Source organism: Rhinopithecus roxellana, chromosome 18 (assembly GCF_007565055.1).
Source record: "Rhinopithecus roxellana isolate Shanxi Qingling chromosome 18, ASM756505v1, whole genome shotgun sequence".
NCBI lineage: Eukaryota > Metazoa > Chordata > Mammalia > Primates > Cercopithecidae > Rhinopithecus > Rhinopithecus roxellana.
The window spans coordinates 14143128-14169663 of record NC_044566.1 but is presented as its reverse complement, the minus strand read 5'-3'; the positions used below and the strand labels follow the sequence as shown (position 1 = coordinate 14169663).

At 39.0% G+C, this 26536-nt stretch overlaps 1 protein-coding gene across 2 annotated transcripts in view; it reads right to left on the bottom strand.

Moving 5' to 3' along the window:
* Positions 1-25761, bottom strand: part of GARS1 (glycyl-tRNA synthetase 1) — a 39706-nt gene extending 13945 nt beyond the window's left edge. Inside the window, exons 1-10 of one of the 2 annotated variants that reach the window (XM_010371160.2) lie at positions 25365-25761; positions 21625-21726; positions 20156-20258; positions 19027-19168; positions 17410-17498; positions 16959-17035; positions 10477-10622; positions 7944-8093; positions 4457-4619; positions 3242-3406 (exon numbers count right to left, since the gene is read on the bottom strand). In XM_010371160.2, coding sequence (XP_010369462.2) covers positions 3242-3406; positions 4457-4619; positions 7944-8093; positions 10477-10622; positions 16959-17035; positions 17410-17498; positions 19027-19168; positions 20156-20258; positions 21625-21726; positions 25365-25583 — 1356 coding nt within the window. In that variant the 5' untranslated portion in view covers positions 25584-25761. Of the gene's footprint in view, positions 1-3241; positions 3407-4456; positions 4620-7943; positions 8094-10476; positions 10623-16958; positions 17036-17409; positions 17499-19026; positions 19169-20155; positions 20259-21624; positions 21727-24567; positions 24712-25364 lie in introns of those variants that run through there. The other variant, XM_010371161.2, reaches the window with a different exon arrangement.
* Between the last annotated feature and the right edge of the window lie 775 nt (positions 25762-26536).

The following is a 26536-nucleotide window of genomic DNA, read 5'->3' as shown; positions in this document are numbered from 1 at the left end:
GGGGCCCTCACAAGAATCAGACCATGCTGGCACCCTGATCTCTGACTTTCAGCCTCCAGAACAGTGAGAAATCAATGTCCGTTGTTTATAAGCCACTCCGTATGTGGTACTTTCTTATAGCAACCCCAACTATGACAAACTCTTAAGAACCCGTTATTTCAATAAGAAAAAGAGTTTGTAAAGAGCTTATTTTGGTCGATATCTAGTTAGTCCTTCTCACGAAGATTCGTTGTTTTTTTTTTTTTTTTGCCCTTGATCCAAAGAGTTTGGGGAAATTAAACCATCAAAACTACTAAGCTTGGCCAGACACAGTGGCTCATGTCTGTAATCCCAGCACTTTGGGAGGCTGAGGCGGGCAGATCACCTGAGGTCAGAAGTTCAAGACCAGCCTGGCTAACATGGAGAAACTCCGTCTTCACAAAAAATACAAAAATTAGCCGGGTGCAGTGCCATCCATCTGTAATCCCAGCTACTCGGGAGGCTGAGGCAGGAGAATCGTTTGAACACAGGAGGCAGAGGCTGCAGTGAGCGGAGAATGCACCACTGCATTCCAGCCTGGGTGACAGAGGAAGGCTTTGTCTCAAAAAAAGAAAAAAGACAAAACTATTAAGCTTTCCAAGCCCATGTTATCACATGGGGTGTCTGTAATAAAGCAAGCAAATATAAAACTCATATGAGCTCAGAAACTCCAACACAAAACAAAAGGAATTAAAGAACAAAGCCTAAAAACATGCAATCTGGCAATCTGACATTCCCTATACATGTCGACTGGTAAATATACTTATGTTCTTAAACATACAGTTTGGTGGTTATAATTTACCAAAGATGTCAACTAACATTTATGTACTAAAAGGTAAAATTACAAAAACGTGCCTGAGAATAACAACGTTGGGATAGCGATTACTTCTCTGGAGGGAAAGAGGATTAGTGTGGCATTAACTACAATGGTAACTTTTTTTATTAAAAAAAATATATAAAGCACACAAAAGTATTAAACTCTCTAAGGGAGTTCTTCCCTCTCGTTAAGAGCATCTGGGACTCTGGAGCTTCTTGTTTCATTTAGCCCTGTTTTCCAGTGACTTTCCATTTTCTGATCCCCAGCCTCACAGTAGCACTCAGATAAGGACTAGAAGGCATACAGTGGGGTTTATAAAGCAGTACAGCATAACTGTTAAGAGCATGGGCCTGGCGTCAGACAGCCAGGTTTATATCCCAGCCTCACCACTCACTGGCTGTGAGACTTAAGCAAATTACTTAATGGAGACAGCAAGAACAACATCTGGTTTAATCTGAAATTAGAGTCAGAGCAAACTAAAAGAAGGAGCTGGGTATGAAACAAAAAGAAAAGAAATAATCTTTTCTCATAGAAAAGGAAAAACATTTTATTGGTTTGATCCGAAAATAAAAAGAAGTCCCAGAAAATCTAAAAAGTGTAAAGAAATTAGTGATCACCCATAATCCTAAGAATAATTACTATTATCATTTTGACATATGTCAAGTAAGCTTGCTAAGAAAATCCTAACAGATTACAGTAATTCTTTCCTAATTCCACAAGGGAAAAAGAATATATTAAAAACAACATCATTAATAGCCATTTATAAACATATGCAGATTATTATGCATTTATGCATGTGTGTGTTAGAACACATAGAAAAATCATCTAGAGAAGGCAGACATACCCAAGACCATGGAGCTAAGCATGATCTTTTTTGTTTGTTTGAGACAGGGCCTCACTCTGTCGCCCAGGCTTGAGTTCAGTGGTGCAATCACGGCTCACTACAGCCTCAACCTCCTGGGTTCATGTGATCTTCCCACCTCAGCCTCCCAAGTAGCTGAAACTACAGGGGCGTGCTATCACACCTGGCTAATTTTTGTACTTTTTGTAGAGACAGGGTCTTGCTATGTTGCCCAGGCTGGTCTCAAATTTCTGAGCTCAAGCAATCCTCCCACCTCGGCCTCCCAAAGTCCTGGGATTATGAGCATGAGTCACCACACCCAGCCAGTTTGGACATGTTTTAAAAGCTGTAAAAAAACAACAAAGTTACGTGACAAAGACTCATAAAGCTAAAAATATTTACCATCTGGTCCTTTATAGAAAATGTCTGCTCAATACAAAGAAGAGACATAAAACACCTGGGGAGAGGCACATAACTGGAAGCTTCATTTTCTACATAATATTCTTCAGAATTATTTTTTCCTTTTTGTTTCAAAAAAAGTAGCCGTTACTTTTTAAAATATGACTGATTTTGATTTTTAATTTTCAAAAATCCATAAAAAGAAAGCCATTTTAAAAAGTAAAAACTGCGCCTATAGTCCCAGCTACTCGGGAGGCTGAGGCAGGAGAATGGTGTAGGCCCGGGAGGCGGAGCTTGCAGTGAGCTGAGATCTGGCCACTGTACTCCAGCCTGGGCAACAGAGCGAGACTCTGTCTCAAAATAAATAAATAAATAAATAAATAAATAAATAAAGAGTGAAAACTGAACCAAGGGTACAGTGGAACAAATGACCCTGGACTAGAATAAAGTCTCTTTCTATGCAGGTGAGGAAGCCTCTCTAACACCCAAGAAGGGAAATGCCAAAAGACTCTCAGCCTTGTTTTAGATGCCACATTTCCTCCTGCCACCAGTATAGACAGCATCTCCTATACGCAAATGCCTTTCGTCCCTCAGCTTCAGTACTGATGTTCATGTTTGGTGGTGGAGGCTGGAGGGGTGACAGGACACAGGGGCAGGAGAGTACCTCGAGATCGTCTGTGAATTTTGAGTTAAATACATGACATTTGAGAAAGGTAATACTTAAGCAAGAGATCAGAATCAACTAGTATATTCCCCAAAGTTACCACATAGCTCATTGAGCTAAGAGCACTATGACTTTCTTTACTCAACCTCTCCACCATTTCCAATGTTTGCTGGGATTCTTGCCAGGAAGGAGAGGCCAATGTGTCTTAGATCCACTCTAGGATATTGCCGGTAACACTGCCAACACACTGTACAGCTAGTGTACACATCAGCACTGTCCCATCATCAACTAACTCTTTCTCTCAGCTGTCTAAGACTACAACGGGCTCTCTAGGACACATAAAAAGGCAGGAGGCAACTGCTTTTTCCATTTTGCTCAGGAAAAGATCTCTTTTCTTTTCCCTTTGTTCCTCTGTGACATAAAGTGCACAAAAATCCATTTTGATACCTGGGCTCCTAAGTTAACAATGTGAAAACCACATGGTAAACAGCACTCCACTTACGTAGGATGTTTTGGATTCTGCATCCCAACAGTCACAGGCGTAATGGGCCATCTCATTCTCCATGTGCTGCCGGAAGCGGAGTTTATCTGGAGATATTCCAACCTTCGTGAGGTAGAGGTAGATGCGGCCAATGAAATAGCCTAATACTGTGTTATTAATCACACCCTAAATCAACCAGTAAGAAAGCAAGCATGGAGGAAGAAAACACACATTAATTTGAAAGCCAAGATACCATTTTCCATTGACTCCTACTGAAAAATACTTGAAACCCAACGCAAACTATTATATCTTGCTTTCAAAACAATTTCAAATACTCAGAATGAGATCTTGGTTATTTTTTAATGGGTTAATGTCAAGATGATGATAATGGAGTTATTCAAAATCTGTCCAACATACTTAGTGGGTAAGCAAAAATTCAGCCCAGTACCTCATACCTTCTCAATCTACAGTACTAAAAACAATATTCATAATGACACTAAAGAATGGCAAAGACATTCCCTTCTGAATTAACCAAAGTAATGAGACATGTTGAGGGGATTTTAATGTATCCTTACCCACTGAAATTTGTGAACCCCATAGAGTACACATAATCATTTTAGTGTTTGGAAGGACCTTAGAAAACATCTAGCCCCATCTCCATACACTGCAGAGGTCTTCTCTGCAAAGTGGCTGACAAGCTATCGACCAATCTTGCCAGGAATGTTTTCAGGGCCAGGAAGCTCACTGCTCCGCGAGGCAACTCATTCCACTGGTGGACAGCAGCTACTGTTGGCAAGTTTTCATGCACTCACTTCTCCAGGCAAATATTTACAAAGTGCTTATATGCAAGGCCTTATTCCACTGCTATGAATACAGAAGAGTCTGAAACCCAGAGGGCTTGCTCTCTGTGGGTCCAATTCTGTCTCCCCCAAAGAAGTACATACTGTTGAGAGTCAGATTGGTGAGGCACAATGCAAACCAAGATCTATTTTCCAAGTGCTCTGCTAAACATTTTTTTTTCATGCTAGCCCCAAGGCCCACAAATTGAGATGTTCAGGTGATTTTTCTCTTACTATAATAATACTGTATAATAAATTCTGTACAAAACCAAGTTCTGTATAAAAAGCAAATGACCGCCAAAATAAAATACTCTGTCACCCAGAACACATAGAATTTGCTAATTACTGCAAACCCTGAACAGGCACAATCTAAGTTAAGTTACCTCCAGAATCCTACCTGTTCAACAGCATCTCCCAGGCGCATTTTCCGAGCGGACTGTCCGCTGACCTGGGCTTTTGCTGAATACAAATAAAGGTGAAGGTCTGCCACATTTTGGAACTTGGGGTGGTCTTTCTCACTGGGATCGACAAAGTGCTCAATTTCTGCCATTGTGAATTCTCTGAAAGCAAAAACATAAGTAATAAATCTGCATATTTAACTACAAAAAAAAAAAAATAAAACAAACAGTAAATAAGGCCCCTATTTTCAACTGCATTCTAGTGATAAAGGCTCCATACTACAGTCATCTTTTTCACTAAACAGAAAGTTGGTTTCCTAAGGGAATGGCCAAAAAAATTTTGAATTAAATTTGTCTAGGTAGTTGTTATTTTTATTTTTTTGATGTATTATATTTCTACAAATGTATGGGGTACATGTGAAGGTTGTTATTTTTAAACACATTAATGAAAATTTTATTACTATTTAAAATAAACATGATCTAACTTCTCTGAAGTACTAATTCCTTCCCTCCAGCTACGTTCAAAAAGATTATTACTTTTAACTGAAAATAACTTGTTAAAGGCAGATTAATACAGTTTTTTAAATTAGGAAAACACACGCAAATATCACATGTAAAATAAGAAATAAGACATTGAATAGTGACATCCAGATAAAATGGTTTTCCTTAAAGCATTAGCAAGTCTTTATAAGTATACACTAAATGAAGTTCTTCATCCTATTCAAAGAATGGGAAATTAAAAGCAAAATGAAATGGTTCTTCAGTTTTCACAGCAGTTTGATTTCTTCTTTTTTACTGCTACAAAAAAGTAAATGACTGATAATGGCATCATACAGCTGGTTTCTTTGGAGTAAGAGTTTCTTAAATAAAGTGTTATTCAAGGCAAAGGACATAAGGCATGAATTGAACAAGCTAACATCAAGCTAATTACCTAACGATGAAGTGCACACTGTAATGGTTTCCCAAAGAGATTTCTCTGAATGCAATTTAGTAGCTATTTGGGGGGAAAGTGTTTCAAGTTAATTTTATGAGTCAAAATCAATCTCTCTTCTTTCAAGAAAAATCACATTTTCTGGTGTACTTCCATGATTATCGCAGATGTTTTACAAGTAATGTAAAATTGCTTAAATGGATCCTAAAAATACATGAAATATACTGCAAAAGAGGTTTAATTTTTAAATTTTATTTAATAGTGTCTCTTATTTGGTCCTGCAGCACCTATGTTTTAGTTGTCTTTCAACAACTAGGAAACATCTTCTGCGCCCATATAAATGTGAGAGAAACAAACATGATGTTTGTTCTCACATAGCTTGTAACTGGGCTGACAGCGACTGAACATCTACAATGTGGGACAGGATAAATTAAGGGCCCTGTTTAGAATCTCCAAAAGGCTGCTGTCAAAGTCTTTCCACCTGTTCCGTCACAAATCTCAGCACAGTGTCTATAGTTAATGATTCACCGTATACCTGAAATCTGCTCAAAGAGTAGATCTTAAGTAGATCTCACCACTAAAAAAAAAAAAGTAACTATGTGAGGTGATAATTATGTTAATTAGCTTGACTGTGGTAATCATTTCACAATGTTTAAGCATATCAAAGCACCACACTGTGTGACTTGAAATCATACAAATCAAACAAAATTTACTCATCAATAATCTCAGCTCATAGATAGGAGGCAGGAATCATCAGAATTCTGAGTAACTGTATCTGAGTTCAGAGACTGTACTTGAAACTATAGAGAACTAAAATATATACAGGCTAGGAAGACAGACAAGTCAATCAAAATAAAATAAAATTTTAGAAAATCTTCATATGAACAATCTAATACCCCTAAACTAACAAAAGGAAATACAGCTATGCAAAGATTAATCACCAGAGAACTCTGCCATCAAGAAGAATCAGAACACTACATGTCCTACCATGGAACAAAAGCCAGGAGGATGCTGACTCATGAAAAAATTAGTGGACTTCTGGTCAGGAACTTGCAAGGGACATAACAAAACTAGCCAGAATTCAGACACAACACTTTGAAGTGAAAATGACCAAAGAATACACTGTTGAGAAACCCCAGAGCCTTTCCACCAGTTAACCCCTGAGATCACTCCCAAGTTCCAAGCTGGTTTCCCTACCCACCACTTTGTTACTGCACAGGCCCCAGACACTGCCTTACTTCTCAGTCCTTCTCAATAATCTTCCCATAGCTACTCTGTGTAAACCCTCTTCCTAACACTGGCTTTAGACAAGGTCAGTCTTACACAGCTTCCTCAGTTTGGGAAGGCATGCTTGCTAGATATTGAAACAGTCAAAAACAAACAAAAAAACACTCAGACACCGGGAATAAAACGAAGTCTCAAATCTGACAAATTTTTCATTGCTATCATACCTGGCTAAAGTTTCTGATGACCTCCTCTTTTTACATGAAAGCCCAGCGGGGTCCTTCCCCCCACTTTCTCTAAGTTGTGCACATTCTTTCCTCTGTAAGTCCCTCCTTCCTAAACTATAAGCCTGAAGGGCCTTAGAGATACAGTTTGCACAGAACGTAGGCATCTTCTCCCAGACAGCATCATGGGAACTAACAAGATGAGGCAGGTGCTGTGGATGCTTTGATTCAGAGTCAGTGACTGGGCTATGTTATGACTCAAGTCTGTAATTACAGTGAGTAAGAAGAGAAGATAGGAAATGGGTGGGCGCTGGGGCTGGGAAAACACTTTGGGGCCTTAGAAAGTTATGTTTAGCTACACCTCATATTTTATATGGAATGTATTACACTGAGAGATGGTACCAGGAATAACATGTATAGAAATCACAAAAAGCTTAAGTCATAAACAGCTAAGTCATAACAAATTTCTAAAGAAATGTGGAACTCACCAGCCCCAATATGCCTTCCCATACAACCCTGGATAGATCAGACAAAAGTAGACTAATTGAATAGAGGCAAGTGAGTGAACATGAGTGATGAGGGTAAGCTTGCTTGCTGGCCTTTCTGTCATACAGGCCCCCAAATACCTGGACGGAGGTTGTGTCCAGAACACTAGTTGGTTACTGATACATCCTCACCCCAACTTTACCAATGTTGTCTGCCCTAGACACCTAGAACAATCCTCCCGTCATAACTTTTACCCTATCCCCACTCCACACTTTCATACACATCACCATTGCCCAGAATGCCTTGGTTTAGACAATCAAGATACTACCACCCTCGAAATATATGATGAACAAGGAAAAAGGTAATTTTGGAGCAGGTGAGATTTAAGATATTCTCCATCCTCCTTCCTTTCCCTTCAAGTTCACTTTTGTCACTCAAAACTGCCTGTCATCCTAGAGATTACATTTAGAGGATTCCAAATGTAAAACATGATTTTTGGAGAAGACAAAAATAAATTCATAATCAGGATTATGAAGCAGAATTGTTTCAATATAGCAAGCTTTCATTTTCAATGCAATGCCAATGTCATTCACTAATTTGTAAGAGTAACCTGAGCAGTACCTGACTCTGATCAGTCCAGATCGAGGGGAGATCTCATTTCTAAAAGAATTTCCAATCTGGGCAGCAGCAAAAGGCAACTTTCCTTGGTTGAATTCCAAAAGTCGTTTGAAATTCAAGAAAATTCCCTGTGCAGTTTCTGGTCTCAAGTACCTATAAATTTAAGTAAATCAGTCTGTTACAAAGAAAGAAATTATGTTTTCCAACAATCCTGAAATTCTAGATACAAATCCTAAAAGTCCTAAATATACCATTTTCACGACAAAGTTGTACAGGCCCTAAAATGAAGTTTTAGAAATATTTTCCTCAGTATCAAACATTTTCATAGCAAATATTAGAAAATGTATTAATTAGTGTGGCAATACTACTGTTGGCAATGCCATTTCATTTAATTACACCAGTGAGTCAAAACCTCATTTCTCAAAAAGCAGAAATAAAAATAATTTAAAAACACCACCTCAGGCCAGGTGCAGTTGCTCACACCTGTAATCCCAGCACTTTGGATGGCTGAGGTGGGCGGATCATCTGAGGTTGGGAGTTCAAGATCAGCCTGACCAACATGGAGAAACCCCGACTCTACTAAAAATACAAAATTAGCCAGGCGTAGTGGCACATGCCTGTAATCCCAGCTACTCAGGAGACTGAGGCAGGAGAATCGCTTGAACCCGGGAGGCAGAGGTTGCAGTTAGCCGAGATCACACCATTGCACTCCAGCCTGGGCAACAAGAGTGAAACTCCATCTCAAAAAACAAACAAAAAAAAACACCACCTCTCCCATAGAGCCCCTTAAACCCCTGATGTCTTCTAAGTCATCATGTACATGAAGGCAGATGACAATCTTAGATCCTCTGGAAAATAATACCTACGCCTATGTTTAGCCCTGTTAACCCACATATTAAAACTTAACTGAGGGGCTAAAAAGAAATCAGTATGGGATCACATTTAACATCAGCACTCACTTATCACTAACTATCACCTCACCAAGCCAGGTAATTTTCAATGTTTTTCAAATCATTTTATTCTCTGCAGTATTTTATATTTTCAACCAGAGGCTTCCGCATTTCTCTGTATTTTAAAGATATAGTCAAGCAAATACACTACTAAAGCCACTGCCCTCTCAATTTCCTAGGAAATATCCTGTGCAAAACATCCACTAAGGAAGTGCTCCCAATGGCCTACTTCAAAATAAGTATTTTACTAAAATAACTTTAAAACCGAGGGGTAAAAACCCTAAAATTGTACCCTCTTCTTACTTAACAGACAAACGCTTTTGATTTTTATGGCCCTTTCCAGATTTAATCCAAATGTAAGTAAAGTTTACATGCATATTTACAGTTACTATGTATAAAATTATGTATTATTTATATTTTATACTGTTCCATTTTCTAAATAATAGTACAAATTTCTCACATTAATAGTGGCAGAATATTATACTAAACTAATCCACTTTACTATAATTTGTTTAACCACTGTCAAATTACTGAATAGGTTATTTCTACTTTCAGTTTATATACTTCTTGTGAGTATAGTTTCCTTTCCTTCTGAATTATTTCCTTAGATCAGTTCCCAGAAATGGAACGTCTGGGTCACAGGTTATATCTTGTTTTATGACTCTCTGTACATATGGCCAAAATGAAAGGCTTGCCACTGGCCTCTTTCCACGAAATATTCCAAATCAACCTGATGTTTCATTAGAATAATTAACTGTGACACATTTTGCCACAATTAATTTTCCTTATTCTTCAGTTCCTCCTCTGGGAAACACGATCTATCTAGCTCATGTAGCAAAAACTTACTCTCTTACCCTAACATAAGAAAAATATCTAAAGCTATGAAAGGGAACATTGGCTAAGTCTGTTAAACAGTGGACAAGGAATCAGAAGATAAAGATTCCAATTCTGAATCATACTGTAAACTAACCAGATATTCTTTATCCGTGAAAACCACATCTTTCAAATCAACAGGCTACACCTATGCTGTCCAATATGGTAGGCCACTAGTCACATGTCTATTTAAATTTCAATTAAGATGAAATAAATTTTAAAATTCAGTGCCTCAGAAGAACTTGACCCATTACGAGTGCTCAAGAGCCAAATGTGGCTGGTAGCTAATCACACTGGACAACACAGATTACAGAAAATTTCCATCACTGCAGAAAGTTCCATTGGACAGTGTCAGGCTAAACTAAATGGTTTCTAAAGTATCCTTCAGCCATAAGTTCAATGGCTTTCAAAACTATTCTTCAACTGTCCCTTCTGCCCTATGCAGCTATAACTAGAAGACATAGTGATCAGAGATTTTACATCTATTTTATGGCAAAAAAAAAAATACATATATACCAAAACAGAAATTATATTCAGAAAGAATTTTTTTAAAGTAAGACATTTCTGCCATTATTTCTCCATAATATATTCATCTGTAGTTCTGTATATCACTTTTTAAAAGTTTTTCCTTCATAACATTGATATTTACCTTTTATTATAAGCAATTTTAAAAACTTCATTACATAAACAGGTAAACAATAAGTGATACACACCCAGGCATGTTTCCTCCAGGCCCAATGAAAGTCTTGAACATTAAGTTAAAAGACACTGGAGGGGATAGCTCATTTCCAGTAATGGGAGATTTTACATTATAGTTCACAAAAAGATCCGCAAGTTCTTGCTGTCCATAGTTATCAAGCTAAAGGACATATAAAGAAATTAGTGTAAAAGACAAAGAAAACAAGGCATAAGATATAAAGTATTATATATAACCCTAGCAATCAATCCACTGTTATGCAACTCACACAAAATTTAGGAACATCACAATTAACCTAACCTTCAGGACACCCACATTAAAACCATAACCAGCCGGGCGCTGTGGCTCACAGCTGTAATCCTAGCACTTTGGGAGGCCGAGACGGGCGGATCACGAGGTCAGGAGATCGAGACCATCCTGGCTAACACAGTGAAATCCCGTCTCTACTAAAAATACAAAAAAAAAAAAAAAAAAATTAGCTGGACGTGGTGGCCGGTGCCTGTAGTCCCAGCTACTTCGGAGGCTGAGGCAGGAGAATGGGGTGAACCCAGGAGGCGGAGCTTGCGGTGAGCCGAGATCACGCCACTGCACTCCAGTCTGGGCGACTAAGACTCCGTCTCAAAAAAAAAATAAAAATAAAAATAAAAAGCCCACAACCAATTTACACACTTTCCATTTATCAAGAGAGAAACAAAATATCTTTCTGAGACCTAAAACTCATATAGTCACTGTTTCAAAATGAAAGATAAAGCAAAATACCTCTTATTCAATTATAACAGTTATTAGTTGGCAAGAATCTGAAATTACATAAATAAGTTTTCAAAGCTGAATTTTACTACTCTGAACACATTTAAGGTGCATTTCTGCATTTCTCTGTATTTTAAAGATCCAATCAAGCAAATATACTATTAATAGCCACCACCCTCTCCTCAAATGAGTAATTAAATGTGCATTGAACTTTCCTTTCCCTTAGGAGCTAAGATATTAAGCTCCTAGAAGATAGAAGCTGTATCTTATTTACCTCAGCATTTTCCAGTGTATTGCACATTCTATACATTGATCATCAATGCCAAATCCTGTAAAATGATATATGACCTCCAATTCAAGAATTTCAAGTGGCTATGACAAACCATCTAATAGTAAGCAATATTTAAAACTTAAAAGTCTCCTAATGGAAACAAAATAATTCAATAAATCAATTAATGGCCATAAGAACTGACGCTTTGAGTTCAGAAAGACCTGGGTGTATCTCCCAACTCTATGCCACGTATAGGTTGTGTGACTACAGATTAAGTCTTACGTAACCTCTCTAAGAAGAGGGGAGAACAGCATCTACTTCACTATGTAAGACTATTATGAAGATTAAACAAAACATGTAAAGTACTTAGCACAGGCAGGACCTGGTACATAATACCTACTCGATAAAGAGCAATTATGTTTGCTCCCCTCATAAATCCAATGGTATTTCTACTCCATAAAAAGGCAACTCACTCACACTAACCGCATGTTCCAGGTTTGAATGCGCGATTTAAAACACTAAGCCTTCTAGACTCTATTTCTACAGAATTTCTAGGGGGAATCCACAAAATAACATTATACAATTACCCAAGAGGCTGGATCAATGAGGAAACTGTTCCAGTGACCTTCAAGACACGGGTACCGTAAATATAAGCTGGTCCTACTGGAGCAGAAAGTCAAAGAGCCTGAGGAACATCTATTTCCCAGGTAATTCAAGAATATATAGTGCTTTCCAATAAAAGGCATACTTTAAAAAGAAATCAGGAGGAAAAAGATTCCGCCAATACAGATAGAAATCAAAACCCCTGGGAAAGGGAATCTGGCAATATCTGACAAAATTACATTTGTATGTATCCTTTGACCCAGCAATCCCATTTCCAGGCATCTATCCCAAAGATACAATAGCAAAAACATGGAAAGATATAAGCACAAGATTATTCAATGTAGCACTATCTGTAATGTTAAAGATGGGAAATAACCCAAATGTCCAGCAGTGGACAACTGGTTATATAAAACATATCCACACAATGCAGAATTACGTAGCTTTAAAATGGAAGGAGGCAATCTCTATATACTATGAGGGACCAATCTCTGAAATATTTTGTTATGTGAAGAAAACCACAGTGGAGAAAAGTGTGTATGGAATGCAACCATTTATCTAGAAAGGGGGGCATACAAGTATCTATGTCTTTGTTTATATTCTATTTTTTTTTAAAAAGGCAGCTGTTTCAAGTTAAAAACTACTCAGGAAGCAGGGAAGTGGAAGGACGGAAGGTGAAGGGAAGAGAGATAGTAGACTACTTAAATATACCTTGTTTTTTAGATTTGCCTGTAGAGGTATAAAAAATGCTTTATATGATTATAAAACAAATTTTAATTTTTTTAAATTATACTTTAAGTTCTAGAGTACATGTGCACAACGTGCAGGTTTGATACGTAGGTATACATGTGCCATGTTGGTTTGCTGCACCCATCAACTCGTCATTTACATTAGGTATTTCTCCTAATGCTATCCCTCCCCCACCACCCCACCCCCCGACAGGTGTGTGATGTCCCCACCCTGTGTCCAAGTGTGCTCATTGTTCAATTCCCACCTATGCGTGAGAACATGCAGTGTTTGGTTTTCTGTCCTTGTGATAGTTTGCTGAGAATGATGGCTTCCAGCTTCATCCATATCTCTGCAAAGGACATGAATTCATCCTTTTTATGGCTGCATAGTATTCCATGGTATATATGTGCCACATTTTCTTAATCCAGTCTATCACTGATGGACATTTGGATTGGTTCCAAGTCTTTGCTATTATGCTATATGATTATAATACAACTTTTTAAAAATGAAACCCTGAATACTGAAAATAAAATGAAATACATGGACTAACTGCATATCTAGCTGATGACATAGCCACACAGACAGAATGACTCCAAGTGACTTTAAACACAGCTATCAGACTGTAAGACTACACACTGCTGGCATATCCCTAAAGAAAAGAATAAAAATGTTTTTAACTGTTTTTAACATTCATATTGCCGATAGTAGTGTGGGTACTGTCATTCTGAGACTGTTAACGTATACAGTGGGAGATAAGGCATGTCAATAGTTATGTTTTGTTGCTGAGAAGTGGGATTTTTGGTGAGGTTTACATTAAGGAGAGAGATTTAAGATTAACATAGCAAAAACCCCATAAACCTAACTTTAAGTAAACTATTAAGTATCTACATTAACTCACAAAAATTTTATCTCTTAAAAAATACCAATTTCCTAGCTCAGATCACTGACAAGGTCTATAATTAGTGATCAATACCAACCCCACTAGTAAGTACAAGGGCTCCTTGGAGAAATGTCTGATTCCAAGTCTGGGACAGGAAATGTACAAGATGAGATGGCAATATCTTGTCATATTAAAGGAAGTTTTCAGAGACTACTAGGGCTGTGTCAAAAGGACTCAGCAGAGAACTCCTAGTCACCAAAGACTGGACAATTTAACCATCAATAAGAAAAATGCAACTGACTGAATATCAAATATTTGAATCTAAAGTTCACAACAGTAGGAGGAAAAAAGGAAAAGGCAGGCAGGAACTCATGAATTTCTGAAGGATGTTAGGGAACCAACTAATGGAAAACAGGTTAAAAAAGACAATGGGTGGGAGAATGGATTAAGCACTTTTTCTCACTTTTCTTTATAAATGGTGTCTCAGAGAAATCAAATAGTTGATAGAAAAAGTTTTTCCATACAGAAATAGTCTAGCTAAAAAAAAAAAAAAAAAAACAGAATGACAAAAACCACCATTTTGAAACCCCCTCATCAATGGCCACAGCCCACAGAAGAGCTGACCAGATACTATGTACCTCCGGACAGGAGGCCATAACACCACTTAACCAAATGTCTTGCCAAAAATACCTGGTCAAGCCTCTAAAACTAATACAGAAAAAGATGAACATGTGTAACCTCACTACAATAACATAATTAGCCAAATCCAGACCAAATTCCAGTAGAAAACAATAAGGAACAAATGACTCAGCTTCTTGAAAAAAATTTTAATGAAAATGCTGGGAAAAAAGGGAATGAAGGAAGGCCATATATAGATTGGAAGAGATTTAAGAAACATATCAACCATTCACAAAGTACAGACTTTATCTGGATCCCAATTCAAATTTTAAAAACTGGAAATATTTAAGACAGCCTAGAAAACATGAACACTGATTAAATATTTGATATTAAATTATTAACATTTCCCAAGGTAAGAGGATTGAAAAGGATTTTTTAAATCATTTAAAAAGCCTTTATTTTTAAAGGATTTTTCTCTTTTAGAGATAGATAATGAAAAATTTACAGGTATAATAAAATAATGTTTGAGATCTGCTTCAAAAAAATTCAGGCTGGGCACCATGGCTCACATCTGTAATCCTAGCACTTTGGGAGGTCCAGACAGGAGGATCGCTTGAGCTCAGGAGGTTGTGGCTGCAGTGAGCCACGTTCATGTCCCTGCACTCCAGCCTGTGCTACAGAGTAGGACTCTGTCCCCACCCTACTACACACAAAAATTTAGGGGAAAGAAGTCAGTAAAGTGAGAGGGGAACAGATACAAAAAAATTTAACAGTGAAGCATGGGGATAGGTACATAATTGTTTATTATGTCTTTATTTAACATATAAAATTTGGTATGTTTTAAATTTTTCATAAACAAGTTAAAAATGATTTTTAAAACTGGAACATCCAGAGATGTGCCAGCAAAAACAGAGACGAGAAACAAAAGAATTCATTCTGAGCCGTTAAATCCACATAATAGGAGTAGAGGTCTTCCTACCACAGAAGGTAAATCAGGACCTTTAAAGAAACAATCGTGCTTCATAAAGCTGAAAAGGAGTCAGACACTAAGGCGCAGAAAACGCTATTCTGTGCTTAAGCAACAGATGGGCTTTCAGCCAGTGAATCCACCAGGGCCATTTCTGAGTGCTACACCATTTCCCATGGGTCCCTAACTTTTCATTGAAGATTATATTGACAGCTGTACATGTATCTGATATGCCAAACCAAAAAACAAATTGCTCCCCTAGAACACGGATCTAAAATAAAAGAGAAGGCCAATGCTCAAACAATAAATTGACTTGTCAAATCAACTAGTTACTTCCCAACTCTGACAATGTACTTGGAAATGAATGATACTGTTAAGGTCGAAAACATATATACAAAACCTCAGTAAATCTAAAATTCTGAATGGAAAATTTTAGGGATACTTAGAGGCACTTTCCATTTTTTCTAATAAAGGGTACGCCTTTGGAAAAGAAAATGAGATGAACGTGTGGCTTCAACAGCATCAAAATATAAGAAATAATTTTCTAAACCATGAGTAACTGTACTAAAACAATGAGCTTCAAGCAAGGGATAAAATTATACTCCACAAGGATCAAAATAAATCAGCAGATGATTCAACAGCCAAATTAAGAGAGTTTTCAATGTAAATGAAGGAGAAATTATTTTAGCTATGTTGGAAAGTTAACTATCACAGAGAAAAATAAGCATGCTAAAAAAAAATTAGGACAACAGTGGAAAAGTATCCAGTAATTCCCATGAGAAAAAAACAACAAATTAGGGAGTTCTATATTCAAACACAGAGAGAGACACAGATCGGTGTAAAGAAAATAGGTTTAATCACTGTACTGGTTTTTTGTTTGTTTTTCACCCAAGGAAGTAAATAAAATTTAAGAAGTGAGCCTCAGTAGATCTCATGAGTAAACATGGTGTTGGAGAAATGTACTTTGCCTAAATGGAACAGCTGATAGATGAGGTGAGACACCAGCAACATATATACCTGAGCACATGCATCTTCCCAGGGAGACATGCAGTTTTGATCATATTCTTAGGGTGATCTGTGACTCAAAAAAAGGATAAGAACTACTTCTAATATAGAAAGTATTCCTGCAATTGGCAAAAGGTCAGAATAATCTCTGTGGTCTATTTTTTGTCTTATCTAAAATTTGTCAGCTTAAATATACAAATTATATAACTTTAGAACTACAGGCAAACTGGGAAAAGCAAGGACAGAAAGGTAGGGACCTGCTGATGAGGTTCTAAGAATAATAGCACAAAATCAGGGTCCAAGCAGAGGCAGATCAAATAGCTAGTGAGAAAGTGCTCATCAAGTTATCTGCCCCGAAATCTCCACACCAGTGCTGAACACTACCCATCATCAGTCACTCCTGTGGTTTTAGCTATTAAATCCAGAAAAGCAGTTTCCAAGGACAGACAACTTTAATGCCTATTTACACTGACTTGTTAGTTTTGGCTGAAATAAAGGGTTAGTCACAAAAGAGAGAAGAAAATAAAACTGCAAAAAGAGATGGTATAAAGGACAGAATTAACCTCTGCTTCTTTACAATGTGGCCAGGGTCAGCATAATGGGAAATGCAACAATCATTAAACACTGGAAGAAGGACAGCGACCACCTAGGTTACTCTGATAGCATCTCTAGAGTACTCACCTGGGCCAAAACACTTTCCATCTCTGATTTCTTTTCGACAGAACACTTCTTATCAGACATCAATTTCTGTAAATGAGCTGTAAGAACAGTGTTGACATATGATAATCAATGGGAAAAAGGACAATGCACTTTTCAGTTTCAATGCTGGACAATTAAAAAGTAAATCCATGGATAAAGTTCTTAATTTACATGAATCCCATGGTTGATTTTACAGCAGTAGTCATGGTATTGTCTTGATTCATTTGCTAATTAGAAAAATTATCTGTATATAACTAATTAATCTACACATAACCTTTTTAAAAAATAAGGGACTTGATTTATATACTTAACATCTGTGCACTTTACTCTTTGAATGTTATGCCTCAATAAAACATTTAATGGAGAACATCTGAGAGAAAGTTTAAACCTTTTATTTTGATCAATCCTACCTGAAGGAGATGAAGAACCTCACCTTTTAATAGATGGTCAGCACGAAAACATTCTCCATTTTTTACATCTTTCACCATGAAGTCAGCAAATTTGTCTACATGGCCAGAGGTCCTAAATTAACAAACGCCAACTCAATTTGTCATTCTCATACAAATTACACATAGATATTACCTTATAAGATAATTCTCCATCAGTGTTTATATCTGTGTATCTCAAACATGGAAGCTCCCACATCTATAGTAATGATGTATCCATGACAGACAGTATGCCAGACAAAATTCTTCCTCAAATCTATTTTTCACCCTCTCCCACATTCTTCCTTAAGAAAAAACACATTAACCACACAATAAAAAGACAATTCTTTTCTACAAGTTGTCATAAAGTCTGTACTATTCTTCAGGATCAATTAATCCATGCCTATGCCATTATTATTAGTGATCTAAACAAAGGTCAAAATCATTGGGAATTTGACTAGTTAAGAATTCATGGCAGCTTGGTATAGACATTGAACCTTAAGAAAGTAGTTTCTGCCACTGAAACCTGTACTGACATTGGTATTATCTCTACAAAGTTCCTATTGGTGGAACAAGTAGCTAAAAGGATAGGTAGCCTTGATCTTATAGAGCCACCATCCAGAATTCCTCATCTTAACGGGCTGAAATTATTAAGAGAACCTAACGGATGCCAATAGTAAAAATTAGCTCTCCACCAGGCAACCTTAAATGAATAATGACAAGTTACAAAATGGCAAGAATTCCTCTTTCAGTTTCCCATTCTGAAATTCTGCCCTACTTTGGGAGGCCGAGGTGGGCGGATCACTAGGTCAGGAGATCGAGACCACCCTGGCTAACACAGTAAAACCCTGTCTCTACTAAAAATACAAAAAAAATTGGCCAGACGTGGTGGTGGATGCCTATAGTCCCAGGTACCTGGGAGGCTGAGGCAGGAGAATGGCGTGAACCCGGCAGGTGGAGCTTGCAGTGAGCCGAGATAAAGCCACTGCACTCCAGCCTGGGCGACAGAGCGAGACTCCGTCTCAAAAAAAAAAAAATTCTGCCCTACTTTCAATAATGTTGGTAGGAATAATCTACATTTCTGCATTGAAACTTCAATACAAATAGTATTTAAATGAAAATCTCTACAAATATACCTTTGCTCAGAACTTCTAAAAACTTGTATTAAGGAAATAATCAAGGATACACCCAAAAATCCATCTATCAAGATATTCAGTGCAGTAAAAAATGAGAAACACCTTAATGCTTTCAATATGGCACAAAGTAACATATTATGGCACTTCCATAAAACAATACTATGCTGTCATTAAAAATGCTTTAGATGAAGTTAATGACATGAGTATATATTAATCTATATTACATGAAAATAAGCAGTGTACTGCTAACACTGAAATACATGGGGACATACAGAAAAAACAGATTGGAAGGACAAACACAATCATCTTAACATTGCTATCTGTGAGCAGAAGGTATATGTTTCTTTGTTTTTCCATATTTTCCAGATTTTCTACATGAACATGAGTAGTTCTTTATAATCAGGAAGTTATTTAGATAAGTATATTAAATAATTTAATAAGTTGTTTTATTTAAAGTAGGATTCCCCCCACTCCAAAGTAGGATCTCACTTTAAAACTGGCTCAGGGGTAAGCATGGTGCAATCGATCTCCAGGATCTGTTCCTCTTGGATAAAGTGCTGCCTCCAGGTCTGAATAATATTGTTCTTCAAAGCACAGCCAACTGGCCCAAAGTCATACAGACCACTAACACCTATAGAATATGAGAGGAAAACATGTACTTTACCTTGTTACTCTGAACAAATGAAGGCAAGGAGACATGAGAAACTGATACCTACAAGACTTCACATACTCCCTAAAAGTGTATTCAAGTCAACAATGGAAATTCCTCAATACTGAAGAGCCTTACTTTCAGCTAGCTGATGGAAGTAAAATAAAAAAGCTCTTACACCATTTACTAATTTCCTATTTATTCCCTAATTTCAAGCAGGACTAGCCCAAAATCTACAACAAAAGTTCCCCCTTGTACAAGAAACAGAATGAAAAAAGATTATAGTTTTCTGCCATAAAAATTAGAAAATAATTTCTCACAACAACAATGATCTATAATTTTAGCATCCAATTCTCTACTTTATTCCTGGGTATCTGAGGCACTATTTAACCTCAAAAGGGTAAACATTTACAGATCTGCTTAGCCAAACTCAAGTCAACTTTCAGTGGCAAAGTACTATATGTCTAACGTCGTAATAATCTACTGACTATGAAAAATACAGTTTTACATTTCATCACTGAATTGTATTTGCCTATATACCTTCATATGGCATTCAGAGTGATTTATCTACATCCCTGGGAAGAATGCTTTCTCCTGGCAGATGACCATAAAGAATAAACTAAGGACTGTTTTATCACCGCCCCTGTGTGAAGGGGCACAGTACAGTTAGCCAGTACTACAATGGCCCAAAAGAGTACATGAGTACACAGACACATCAAATGCATACATGGGCCTCCAACAATTCCCTACATCCTAATAGAAAATAGTGCTCTCCAAGAATAAATACAGTGGAGAAAAATAACAGGTATTACACCAAATGGTGACTCCAAGCAAACAAAAGCAAAATATCTATCCTCTGCTTTGTAGCCTGATACAAGCGGATACCAACAGGCAAGCCATGTTCTCGATTTAAGTATAATATTAGAGCCACTAACAACACAACAGTTCTTTTTGTTGTTAATCCCTTACCTCCATAAATAGCAAAAGCTTGATCATAGAAAAACCTCCTCTTCAGGGTATCTTCCATTTTTGCTCGGTCTACAATATCATCTTTGGGCTGTAACGCCAGCTCCTGTTAGAGATTAAATAAAAAGTGAGTGATTGGAGGGGTGGGTGGGAATCTGAACTTACGTATCTGAATTTAGTTTATTCCTCACCAGAATTAAATATAAAATTTATCAAACAGACAAGATTTTGATAGGTTAAAAACAATAGAAGCCACAGGTCTTTTTTTCCCTTTGAGTAATATAAAAGATACCTTTACTTCATCATTTAGGAAAATATATGATCATTTCCAAGATTACAAGACTAAGCTTGGCCAGGTGCGGTGGCTCATGCCTGTAATTCCAGTACTTTGGGAGGCCAAAGTGGTGGATCACCTGATGTCAGGAGTTCAAGTCTAGCCTGGCCAACATGGCAAAACACCATCTCTACTAAAATACAAAAATTAGCCAAGCGTGGTGGCAGGCACCTGTAATCCCAGCTATTTGGGAGGCTGAGGCAGGAGAACCACTTGAACCTGGGAGGCAGAGGTTGCAGTGAGCTGAGATCGCACCATTGCACTCCAGCCTGGGCAACAGAGCGAGACTCCATCTCAAAAAAAAAAAAAGACTAAGTTTACTTCGATGTAGATACTGATAAGCAATATAAGCAATATTTGAATTGTTAGTGGATTGCTATAGCAAAATGATTAATTTAAAACCCCAAACAACTTAAGTTTGGTGATGGGAGATCTATGGGAGATCTATTGTTTGAAACGTCTGGGAGCAGGTATCAAATAAACAGACTTTTTCCTTAGGCCGGGCGCAGTGGCTCAAGCCTGTAATCCCAGCACTTTGGGAGGCCGAGACGGGCGGATCACGAGGTCAGGAGATCGAGACCATCCTGGCAAACACGGTGAAACCCCGTCTCTACTAAAAAATACAAAAACTAGCCGGGCGAGGTGGCGGGCGCCTGTAGTCCCAGCTACTTGGGAGGCTGAGGCAGGAGAATGGCGTAAACCCGGGAGGCGGAGCTTGCAGTGAGCTGAGATCCGGCCACTGCACTCCAGCCTGGGCGACAGAGCGAGACTCCGCCTCAAAAAAAAAAAAAAAAAAAAAAAAAAAAAACAGACTTTTTCCTTAAAACAAACAAACAAAAATCATTATTTCCAGACATAAGAGAAGTCGTAAAGAAGAGCACAATCCTTTCCATGGAAATTCATGTAGCATACTGAGTCCAGAATTTGCAGGGTCAGGAAGGCGTTATTAAAAAGTTGACATTTTGAAAGGATGAGGAGCCTACCAGGTAGAGGGAAAGGAGACGAAGGCATTATGGATAAACAGATAAACCAAATGATACTTGTTCAGAAACTTTTCTAGGTCTCTCCCATCCAAAGAAATTAAAGATGAACAATCCCATACCTACTTACGCTCCTATTTTAGCATCCCAGGACTCACCTTTGCTTCCAGAACCCTCTTGCGGGCTTTGAGCTCAGCCACTGCTTTGTCTACATCTACTTGGGGTGCTTTATCTTCTTTCAGTTTTCGCACAAGATCTCCCTAGCCAACAAAAAGAATTTATGTTCAGGATTGGTTTCAGAAGTCAAGAAATGTTAGAAATGTGTTTTTAAGCATGCCTTTTAAAGTCTATGTAAGAATGATACAATTCAGGTCAAGTGTGGTGGCTCATGCCTGTAATACCAGCACTTTGGAAGGCCCTCTTCACCACCTGAGGTCAGGAGTTTCAGATCATTCTGGCCAACATGGTGATACCCCATCACTACTAAACATACACAAATCAGCCAGCTGTGGTGGTGGGCGCTTGTAATCCCAGCCACTCGGGAGGCTGAGGCAGGAGAATCACTTGAACCCAGAAGGCAGAGGCTGCAGTGAGCTAAGATCACGTCACTGCACTCCAGCCTGGGCGACAAAGTGAGACTCCGTCTCAAAATGAAAAAAAAAAAAAAAGAATGATGCAATTTGAATGTTTATTATGCGAGTGGTCATTATGAATGAAGGTCTCTGCCCTCTTCATTTATAATCTAGAAGAACATACACGCAAATTAACAAATAACTGCTCACATGGTGAATTTTTTCCTTTGGGTATAGAGGGGAGAAAAAAGGAGGGGAGAAAAGCATTGATTAAAAAGTAAGAAAGAGCAAGATTTGTACTGAGAACACAGAAGAACCAAGAAATCGACCACCCTCTTAAATCTCTCTCCTCTCGCTTACCAAAAACAAAAAAAATATTATTCAGTTTTCCTCCCACTTCTCTGATCATTCTTCTGTCACTGCTGGCTCATCTTCCTTTGCCTTTCTCTTTATAGTTGGAATTTTTTCCTTGCTAATATTTCTGAATTATTTTATTAACTTCCAACAACCTATACTAATTCCGTATTTATAGTAATATGGTGAACTAGGTCATCTGAGAAAACAAACAAAATATTACCTATATAGGATGAAAAACTTTCAGCTGAGTAATTAAAGTTGTTAAATTGATAGAGCCCTTGGGCACCCAACAGAGTTTTTAATTTCAGTGATCCATTTCCATACAATATGTGGTTCATTTTCACACTGCAAGATTGTGTTTGGTAGTCTCTTGTTCTTTGCTCATGTCTTTGAGTCCTCCTTCTATTTTAAAAAATTATCTTAAGCATTTTAAAAGTATGTGATTATTCTAATACTTTTGGAGAATCTAATTCTATTATCATTTCCCCTGAGTCTCACTCAAGGTGGCTTGTTTCCTTGTGGGTTTTTAAATTTTGAGTTTAGCACTTATTATTTTGGTAAATGTAATCTGTGAATTATCCTAGAAGACCAATGTGGAAAGTCTGCTTCTTTTGCAATATGACGTTCTGGGTAAAGTATATGAAGAAAGACATACGTAGGTGGAAAAGGAAAAATAATTTTAAAAGCCGTTTCGCATAATTGTGGATATTCTTTGATACTACCTCAAAACTCTGACAAGTATTACTTTCTTCAAGGTTATTTCTAACTCAGAAACTATAGCAACGAATTTTTTGTACTGTTAGAATAAATCTATTAATGTATCTTAAGCTTTGAATGGCTCTTTCACCAATACCTGATTTCATATCATGCACTGGTCACCTGGAAAAACATTGGTTCACTGAGTTATGCAGATTATCCAACTACTATAAAAAAAAAAATTCCACGTTTGTTAATATCACCACTCATCTCATCACAAATATCTTTAAGGACTGTGAAGCTGCCAAGCTCACAGCAAAAGATACACATTTTCTCAAATTCTAAAATTTCTCCAAAGCTTATTATTGGCCACAAATAGTAACCACTGTTTTCTTAAAGTGACAAGCTCACTCATTCATTTTCCAAATTAACAAATTTCTATGAAACATGTGCTACTAACAAGACCAGTCGTTAAGTAAAAATCCCACTCCGGAAAGGTTTTCAATTGCATTTCACAATGGAATTATCCAAAATGGATAGGGGTGACAGTGTGTCTCATTTCCCCATAAACAAAAAGTGGGTAAAATTAGATCCTCTTTAAATTATCTTTCAGCTGACATCGGACTCAATAATTCACACAATTAACTAACTGATATATGTGTGTTCCTGGAAAATTAGAAAAAATATCCAAACTAACTTAAATCAACTAACTCACATATTCGGAAAATATCTTAAAGTACAAAACAATTAATAATCAAGACAATATAAACAGTACACAAGGCAGTAACAGCATCGGAAAGCTGCCGCGATCAAAGTTTACTTTAGTTAACTTGATCCAGTCTTAACTACCGATGGTTGACTTTCACTGCAGTTCCAGGCTAACGTGGCAGAGGGAGGGGTTTGGGTGTGGTTTTTTTTTTCCCCAAATTAGTTGTATGCTCCCTTCTAAAGGGAAGGATATTTTTTACAATGGCAAGTTAAGAAAAGACAAAAGAACCACACCTAATTTTATTTGTGGAGTGGAAGGTGGGTGGAGGGAGACAGAGAAAATACAATCTGTGTTCTGACACCAATCATGAAGAAAAAAGTTAAGCCCGTGGTGATATTTCAAAACGAAAGGCTATTTATTAAAATCGGTCAGGCTCAAACCAGCGAAGAGGACAGATGGCAAAGTGGCTGAATTTGCGGCAGCTATACCCCAATGAATTATTTCCGAGAGAGGGTTCCACCCTCTGTAGCTAAGGCAAATTATTGCATCAGGCGCCCATGCAGGAGAAACCCGTTTGGTGTTTACTACTAGGTCATCGATCTCGGGGTCCTACTGCAAGCTTCTGGCTCTCCCTAATTGGATATGGGAATCATCTGAAATAATCTTTTCCTCGCCATCTCTAAATTCTAATCTCTATGGCAGTGCCCTAGGTAAAGGAGGTCTATATTAAATCACCAAGCCCTCCAGCCCATGAAACCTTCCCTCACCTTCGGGAAAATCAAATTTCAAAATATTCCATACTAAGGATGGCTGACATCACCAAGTAACTCCGCAACATTTAGTTTCCCAGGTTTACGATCTGAGAGCTCACTGGTTCCAAATGGCCTGTTCAGAAGCCAGAAAAGATGACACGAGCAAAGGATGATGAGTTTACAGCATTAATAGAAAAGTTCGACACCTCCCCACATCCACGTTTCAACTCTGTTTTCTCAGTCAATCATTCGGCTAAACTAAGCACTGAATGAAGGAAGATGTTAAGGAGGAAACACTATTCAAAGCGTCCTGAAGATTAAAGGGCCTGGCCGTAAGACGAAAGAACCGGCAGTTTTTCGGCTCATCACTGACCACGGAAAGTACTAGGAAGCTTTCCACCCAAGGTGCACAAAGAGTACAGCAGAGCCTGGAAAACTGAAGGTTATTCAGTTAGGAGGCGAGGAGAACCCAAGGGTCACAGATCCCAGCCCCATTGGAAATAGAGGAGACGCGGGCTGTGACAGAATGGGGAAGGGAGAACAGAGCCAGAGGAGAGAGACGCAGGAAGTCGGAGGGGTTCCAGGGAGTCATCCAAACAGAGAGGAGCACGGAGGTCCGCGGGAGATGAGGTGGCTGACGCACGGGGGACTTAGGACCAAAGTGGGGGAGGCGAAGAAGACGCCAGAGGATGAATGGAAAGAAAGGGGTAACCGAAGAGGAGGACGGTTCCTCGGGGAGGAGGGAAGGATAGCCAGAAGAGGGCCCTGGAAGAAGAGCCGAAGGCTTAGCAGAGGGCGCAAAACACCGGTACCTGCTGGCGCACTGCTAGCCTGAGAGGTGCCAGCACCTCCTCAGCCCCCGCGCAGTCCATGCTGCTCCGGGAGGCGGCGGGGAAGGAGATCCGGGCGCAGGAGTGTGCGCTGAGGAGCCGGCGGAGGGGGAGCGAGGGCCGGGCTAAGAGCCGGGGCGGCAGCAGCAGCAGTAGAGCGGCGTGAGCACCTCTAAGCAGCGTTGGACGCGGAGAGGGCATGAGCCGGCGGCCCTGGGCGGTCTAGAGAGGGTGGCGACGGAAGCGGCGCGCGCGGCCCGGCCCGGAGCATGATGAAATCGCCGCGTAAACGCCGCGGCGCGCGTGCTGCAGCAGATTCCCCACCCCACGACGCGGCGCCGAGTAGCCGCGGCAGATTCGACACAAAACCCGGAAGGACACATCCTAGGGTTTTCTCCGGCTCGGGCGAGGGGTAGGGCTGCGAGTGAACAGATTTGCACAGAAGTGCGTCAAGCCACTCCAGCAGGATGGGGTGGATGTTCAAGGACACAGCTCTGAGCGAGACCTGCAGGCCGAGGCACACGAGAACCTTCAAAGCATAGGTTCTTACACGAGTGACACCCCGGCGGACCTCCTTGAACGCACACTTCTGTTTCTGTTCTTTCGCGCCCTGCGCCTTAGAAGGGTCGCAAAACATCAAATCAGATAGGGACCTTAGACTTATGTTGCTCAAGTGCAGATGTTCCCCAGATGAGGAAATAGGCCCAGAGAGGTTAATGATTTTCCCAGTGTCATTCATTCCTGGTCCGCCGATGTCAAGACAAAAGCTGGCGAAAGGCGGAGGAGTGAGGGGAAAGGGTCACCCCAGGCTTTCTGGAGAAGGTAAATTCCAATCTGCCCTTGCGGGGCGAGCAGGATTTGAACCAGCAGAGATGAGGAAAGGCAAGAGGTGCCTGATACGTCCTTCTGCTTGGCATAGCGTCAGTCTGTCTGCCTCCTGTGGTTAGGCCCCAGCAGACCAACCACCCAGAGATGACTTCCGCCTGCCCCACATTAGGTTCCTCCTGCCCAAAGAGTGGAGGGCCTAGAAAAGCTGGGTTCCCCCTCCAGAAAAGGAAGAGAAAAGTAATGTGTTGGTTATAAAAAGAGCATTGCGCACACCTGCAAAAATGGCTGAAATGAAAATGATGGAAAATGCCAAGTGACCCTCTGAG